The following is a 7,941-nucleotide window of genomic DNA, read 5'->3' on the forward strand; positions in this document are numbered from 1 at the left end:
CCAGATTTTCCAAACACATTCAAAGCTCTTTATTGGAAGCAGCATTTGTTATCTCTGTTTGTAAACTGCTGGCTAAAGCAAGCCCACAGTCAATGGGATGGAGGTGTATTCTGTCCTAAGTGAAGCCATGGCAAGGACAGGAAAGGAAGGAAAAATTGTGAACAGATAATGCTATCTATCTAACTACTAAACACAATGAACCAAAATTCCATTAGTATGCAAGAAGGTTATTTCTAATTTTTTACTCTCATAGACAATAGTATATTGAACCTAAAATATATGTGTGTATTCACATATATAATACATAGTCATTCATTACATATATTCATTCTGTGTGATAAACTCCTAGAAGAGGAAGATACTTAAATACAAAATTTTTGAAGGAATTGCCCAATTGCTCTTCAAAAATGTTGTATTAATTTACTCTCCTGACCATTTCTTCACCTTAAGAAAATTCTTCCTGTGGGAGCAGGGAGGATTCTTAGAAGAGGCTACAGTGCTAAGAGGTGAGGCTGATCCATTGGTAAAGAATAAAGATCAGTAATCGAACTGCCACCTACAGACGAGAAGCAGGAAGATGGACCTGGGAGACAGGAAAGTTGAAGTATGAGAAAACAATGGAATCCAAAAGAAAAGTATTTGGTGTATAAAATACTGTCTGGCAAATGTGAAGGACCAGAGTTAACTAACCAAAAGTTGGCTTTATTCTCTTGTTATTATCATTTTATAAGTGCCATGGCCCCCTTTACCTTGGAAGAATTTATTATCCTGGTGTAGTCAAAGACTTAGGAGTTATAGCTTCTCAAACTCATTTCAATGGTGTAAATTTTGAGCAAGCCTTATATATATAGGTTACAAGAAACCTTTCTTCTAGCTCATTGCACAAAAAATTACCACAACTATCTTCTTCTCGACTTAGTACCTGAAACAACTCACATCGTATAACAGAAACTTTATCCAGACAGATGGGCTAAATTGACCTGCATTTGTGACATCTGTCCCATGTTCTGGGAGGCTCCTTTCACCTTTTCCTTTTGATCTTATACCCACAAAACTGAAGAATCAACACTTTGATAGACATCTTGGCTGCACCTGTTCCCTATGTCCAGCATTGATTGGTCTGTGGAAAAATACATAGTAATAGACAAGTTCCACATACTAACTATAGAAATGATTAGGAGACTCCTGAGACAAAAGGAGTTTAAGTAATCCCAGAGTAATGCAGCTCATGAAGGTTAAGAAACTGCAAGTTGGAGAGCTGTGATACGTGCTTAATTCTGGAACATAGATAACTCTAAACCCCACAGTGGACACTGTCATTATGTCCCTATTCCCATTCTGGAGTAGTTCCTCCACTTCCTTTGTCTTGGTGGGAGGCAGAACCTCCCTCCAACTTATAGAAAATAAATCAACTGTGTTGCTCTTCCAGTTTCCTTGGGAACTAGAGCTTGGGCAAGTGACCAAGACTTGGCCAATGAGAGGCAGTACTTTATTTTGAATCTAGAGATATTGGTACAGAGAAGAAGTGAGCAGCTCTTTCTGGAGGTGGTCACATCTGGTTTTCAGGCCTCCCAGAGCTATGCCCAGTGAACTATTGCAAGTAGTGTTGGTGGGGGTACCAGTGGCAGTGAAAGAGTTTGATGGTAACAGTGGTCATCAGACCAATTCTGGGATACGATTTCGACGGTGGTTCTGCCTATATGATCTTTCTTATTCTTGTATATTTTATTGAACCTGTTGGCTTAGTCTGCTTGGAAATTCATGAGGTCCACATACACTTTCAAAAAACTTATTTCCTCCATGAATAACCAGAATTAGTTTCTGTTGCCTGCATCTAAGAACTCTGTAATCCTGGTGTTAGATGGCAGGCCCACAGAACACCCTCAGATATAACTAAAACCATGCTACTGTTTTACGCTAAGTGCATAGTTCCATGTACTTTGGGTTTAAAAGAAATATCTCTGGACAATATCCAATGAGAAAACCGTGATACGTACCTAATTTAGATATTTCTGGGAAGTCTGAAAGGAAATGGATATTTGAGGGACAGAACTGTTTTCCCAGAATCAAAGATAAAAATTGTAACTGCATTTTGGGGTTTTATCTAAATAAAGAAGTCCATATCCTATTCATCCATCTCCTGAAGGCTCCCTTGACATCCCTGTTTCTTAGGCTGTAAATGAAGGGGTTCAGCATGGGAGTCACCACTGTGTACATGACTGTCAGGATGTGACCCTTGGCCGCTGAGTAACTGGCAAGGGGCTGGAAGTAGACCCATGTGAGGGTACCATAGAATATAGCCACCACAGTGAGGTGGGAGCCACAGGTAGAAAAGGCCTTCCACTTGCCCTTGGCTGAAGGGCTCTGGAGGACTGCTGAGATGATGCAGGCATAGGAGGCCATGATGAAGGCCAGAGCTCCGTTGATGACAATAACTCCTTCTGTGTGAATCATCAAGGTGTTGAGGTGGGTGCTGGAGCAGGAGAGCTTCATCAGAGGGTAGAGGTCACAGAAGAAGTGGGGGATCCTGTTATCTGCACAGAAGATCAATCGGCCCATGAGAAAAGTGTGCAGCAGGGCATGAAGATGGGAGAGGATATGGCACACGGCCACCATCTGCAAACACAGCATCCTGGTCAGAATCATAGGGTAGCGGAAAGGGTGGCAGACGGCGAGGTATCTGTCATAGGCCATCACAGCCAGAAGGAAGTTCTCCAGGGCTGCAAAGCAAATGAAGAAATAAGTCTGGGCTAAGCAGCCCGTGTAGGAAATGGCCTTGGTAGGAGAGAAAATGTTCTGTAGCATCTTGGGGACCGTGGTGGAGGTGAAGCAGATGTCTGCCAAGGCCAAGTTGCTGAGGAAGATATACATGGGGGTTTGGAGGTGTGGAGTAGAGATGATCAGTATGATGATGGCAAAATTGCCAGAAATGTTGATTGTGTACATGAGCAGAAAAAGAAGAAAGAGTGGGATCTGCTCTTCCTGGTGGGTAGAAATGCCCAAGAGAACAAAATGCGATACACTGGCCTGGCTGGTATTGTCCACCTGTTGCCATTAAACAAAAAGGATTATTATTATTTTGTATTGAGGTATATTTGGCATATAACATTATATTAGTTTCAGGTGTACAACACAGGGATTCATTATGTGTATGTATTGTGAAATGATCACCACAATAAGTCTAGTTAAGATCCATCCCTATACATAATTGCAAAATTTGTTTTTTCTTGTGATGAGGACTTTCAAGGTTTACTCTCTTAGCAACTCCCAAATATGCAATACAATTTTATTAACTATAGTCACCATGCTGTATATTACATGCCCATGATTTATTTATTTTATAACTGAAAGTTTGAATCATTGAGCCCCTTTCACGCATTTTTCCCACCCCCTCATCCCCCACTTCTGGCAACCAGCAATCTGTTCTCTGTATCTATGAGCTTGTTTTCTTCTTTAATTCCATGTGCAAGTGAGATCATGCGGTATTTGTCTTTCTCTGTCTGACCCATTTCACTTAGCATAATGCCAAGTTTCATCCATGTTGTTGCAAATGGTAGGATTTCTTTCTTTTTTTATGTATATACATGTGCCACATCTTCTTTATCCACTCACCTATTAATGGACACCAAGCTCTTTCCACATTTTGGCTATTGCAGATAACGCTGCAATGAACTTGGGGGTGCATATAGAATTGGTGTTTTTGTTTTCTTTGGATAAATACACAGTAGTGGAGTTGCTGGATGATATGATATTTTTATTTTTAACTTTTTCTCCTCCATACTATTTTCCAGAAAGGATTATTTTTATAGACTTGGATATTGAGCCAGCTGTTTAGTTACTTTTACTTTTGTGCTCCAGTGTAAACTACACGTGGGATAACTTGGTGTTGGTAAAATGAATCAAGTGCTTAATTATTTTCCAAAATAATGAGGTATGGATTTTTCATTATCATTAACATCATAGGTAACATTTACAAAGAGTGTTTACTTTGAACCAAAGACTTTGTTATATCATCTTATTTAATTTTTACAATAACCCGATGATGCAAATATCATTATTATTAACAATATATTATTATTGCAGTTTTACACATTAGAAAACAGAGGCATAGAAAGTTTAAACCCATAAAGGGCAAAATCTGAACTTAAAGTCATATTTTTCTGACTCTAAAGGCTATGCTAGTGACACAATACAACCCGACTTCCCAAATTAAAACCAAGGCATCTTATTCATGGTAATAAGACTTGTTGATGGGCCACATAACCAAGGAATCTCCTTGTTAAAAGGGATTTCAGAAGCCTTTTGGTTTAACGGTTTCCATTTCGGGGAATACATACCCTTGGTGGTACCCACAGACTCCTCAGAGTACACAGATGTGGTTTGAAGACAGTTTCCAGATTCTCAACTTTTATAGTCTCTTTTCTGAAATCATTTTGTCTTCCAGATGTCACATCATGCATTATCCTATCTCCCACTTAACAAATGAAAGACTTACTTTCACCCATCCCAAATTTCACTAGATGTATTGGCTCAGGACGTAAAAACCTCAAAGGAGTCAAATGCAGGGACAATCAGAAATATTAAGAAAATGAATGATTTTTCTAACCAGATAACAAGTCTATTATTCTTTGACACAAAAAGTCTTTAATAAATCTAAACATCAATTAACAAAGGAAACACTGTGCAGTGGTTAAAAGCCCAGACACTGGGCTGGAACACTGGCTCTTTCATTTAATAGTCGTATGACCTTGAGGAAGTCACTTACCCTCTATGAGCCTAGCCTTTCTCAGCTGTAAAATGGGGGACTATTAATAGCATGTTACTCATAAAGTTGTTATGAGGATTAAATGACATTTCCTGGTCCTTGGCAAGTGTTCAGTAAATGCTGGCAATTGTTCTGATCAGTTTTCCAGACTTGTTCTGCACAGAGTCAATAGAATTTTCTAGGAGAACAGTGTTGCTGCCAACCAGGTCTCTCTACTGTGAACCTGCTTCACTTTTTCATTGTCTTTAAAATGCAGATCCCAGAACTGAGCCAAGTTCTATGAGTCTGTTCTGTCATCACAGGGAAATCATAATGATTTGGTCTGTCATCATTCACAGCCTTTTGGGTGGGGATCAGAGTTGGCAGTCCACAAGCCACCCCTGTGTAAGGCACTTTCACACGTTTTATCTCATATAACCTGTACAGCAATCCCGACATACTTCTAGACACAGCAATCATTTCTTATTCTCATTCCACAGACGAGTAAACCAAGCCTTAGGGCAGTGAAGTGAGTTGCTCAGGATAACTCAGTGTTAAGTGGTCTGGCTGGACTTCACATTTGCGCCTGGTCACCTTGAACGCTCACACATGTCTGGCTACGCCACACCGCCCTTTCATTTCCTTAGCATCTGTTCCATGGAAGTGGATTTATTCACCACTCCTAATCTATCTCCTTTCATATCCCAAATTAAAGGATGTCGTCATGGAAGCACTCAAGAGAGTGCTTTAGATTTTTCAATGACAAAAATGTGGAAATTCGTAGTACACTATTGAACTATCCTGAATTGATTTTAATATGATATGATGACGAATGAGAGCTGCAAGTTGTAGCCACATTTACTGAGCACTAACGATAAACCAGGAATTGTTCTGAGAGCTTTATGTGTGTGTTTTTAATTTGGTGATCGCAGCAAGTCTATGATATAGGTATTATTATCTCCATTTTATAGATGAGAAAATTGAAGCTCAGAGGAGTTCTGTGACATGCTCAAAACCACAGATTTAGTAAGTAGTAGAACTGATATTTGAATTCATTTCCATCTGACCTTAACTTCCATGCACTTCACAGGGGGCTGTGCCATGTCTTAAGTGTCCCCTGACCATTCTGGTTCCTGCTTTTCTCTTCGTTTCTTCCTTTTCCATTGTGCTAACTTGTGCACTTGGCCAGTGATAAAAGTCTATCATAATTTTTTCTAGTTCAATCTCATTATTGAGCTTGAGAGTAGGTATTACTGTCCCCATTTTCAGATCATGAAATTAAGGGCCAGAGGATAAATTAACTTTCCCAAGGACACAGAGCATAGGATTGGACTCAGGTTGATCATAGATCCGTCTCTCAGAAGCAGTGCTCTTTCTACCCCACTCACCCATTTAATGCTTCCTGCACTTGGGTCCCCTTTGTTAGTCTGTCATTGGAATTGAACGCTCCAAATAGAATCAGGTGATCCTGAGTTTATGGTTTAGGAAACTTAGAATGACTTGCCTCAGTTCTTAGGGAAGGCCTGGGAAGGAACTGAGCTGTACTTGAGAGTCAGTGGACCATGGCTGCTACCAGGGGTAATGTACATATAGCTCCTATTACAGCTGCTTAGACGCTATAGAGAGCCCCAGAGGTGGGGGAGGGTGGGCTTCCTGGAAACTTGGAGTCCCCATCTTCCTTGTAGTTGGCAGAGATCATCCTGCCTGACCCACAGTGCATTTGTAAAAAAACAGAAGAGACTATGGACACAAGAGCCCTTTAACAAGTGTTATGAAATAATGAGAAGTTATTTGTTTTAAATTTCTTTTGGAACTTGGGTTTCAATCTAGAATCGATTCCATAACTTCTTACAGTCTGATCCATAGACTTTTCTGACAATAGAGTTGCCTCTCATTCCAAAGACAACTAGGTACTTGGATAACATGTCTTAGTCTATTCTCTGCGTTTCTCTGTTTGAACATTAATTCCTAGACATGGAAAGGAAAGTCCGAGTCAGTTGTTAAACAAGGCAAAGTAGACAGCCCTGTCCAGGGGCTGATTTTTGGATCATTCAAACCTGATTAGCCACAGTACCTCCCTAACTGATTGAACTCTCTGGAATTCCATTCGATAGTTTCTTTTTTGACTCAGGAAAATTTCCCTGAGAGGGAACACTTTTGACTACGCAAATCATTCATTCTTTTTTGTGGCTCCATTGTAATTAGGGGAGGGGACAGGGTCCACAAAGACACAGAATTTCTGAGGATGGCATAGGGAAGAGACACTACGAAGGAAAGAAAAAGAAAAAGATGACTTGGGGAGTCAAAGGCAAACTTCACAATACGCACAATATTGTGCAAAGGATCAAATTTGAGAAAGATGGTCCTCCCTCCAGAAATTACAGAAAGCCCATGTAGGAATTGTCTGAGATGCTGTGTGAGTGTGGGGTCCTGAGCAAATATTTACCTTATTGTGGACCCCTGCTGGGCTGGAATGGGCTGGGCTTGGCACTTCCATCATCCCTCAGGCAGCACGTGCCAGCCTATTTTGACAGCAGCTCCGAACTGTCCACTCAGGGAAGACAGAGCAGGTTGCCCAGCACAGAAGGAAGAAAGGCATAAGGGAGGGGCTGAAGAGGTAGGGCAGCCAGACTCCTGGGGGTGCTTCTGCTTGGCAGGGGCAAGAAGGCATGTCTGGGAAAGGCGCTGGGAGGTTTTTGATTACAAGCTTTTGCATGACTTCCATGGTTCTCACCACCACATAGTCCCAAGTGTGTCATTGTCCAAACTCACTGCCATCTCCGGGGACTGGGGCCCACGGAGCAGCACTTCCAATATTAGCGTGAATATTAGTATTAGTGACTGTGGCTCCACAGGTTGGCTGATCCCCAGAGGGGAAACCAGGACCTGGGGGACCAGCTTGGACATAAGACTCTCTGATGTGTGCTCCAAAATTTGACTCTGGAGGAATCCCAGAAAAATCTAAATAGGGTCAAGGCATGGATGGGGTGTCTCCTTGCCCTGAGCCCTTGAAGATGTAGCCTCTTGTTTTACATTTCTTTCAAGTAATGCACACATTTTAAAAAAATATTTAGCAGTGAAATGTATCAAATGAAAAGCAAGAGTCTGTTTCTCATCTTCCCCATTCCTCTACAAGGGTCTCACTGTTAGAGTTTTCACATGTACCCATTCAGACACTTTTCTACACACGTATGTAT

At 41.0% G+C, this 7,941-nt stretch overlaps 1 protein-coding gene across 1 annotated transcript; it reads right to left on the bottom strand.

Moving 5' to 3' along the window:
- Window positions 1–2,100: 2,100 nt before the first annotated feature.
- Window positions 2,101–5,847, bottom strand: LOC130844275 (olfactory receptor 1Q1-like). Its single transcript, XM_057720596.1, has 2 exons — window positions 5,812–5,847; window positions 2,101–3,045 (listed from the first exon to the last, which is right to left on the bottom strand). The coding sequence occupies exons 1-2, from the start codon at window positions 5,845–5,847 to the stop codon at window positions 2,101–2,103; spliced, it is 981 nt and encodes a 326-aa protein (XP_057576579.1).
- Between the last annotated feature and the right edge of the window lie 2,094 nt (window positions 5,848–7,941).

The sequence above is a fragment of the Hippopotamus amphibius genome, chromosome 2 (genome assembly GCF_030028045.1).
Source record: "Hippopotamus amphibius kiboko isolate mHipAmp2 chromosome 2, mHipAmp2.hap2, whole genome shotgun sequence".
Lineage (NCBI taxonomy): Eukaryota > Metazoa > Chordata > Mammalia > Artiodactyla > Hippopotamidae > Hippopotamus > Hippopotamus amphibius.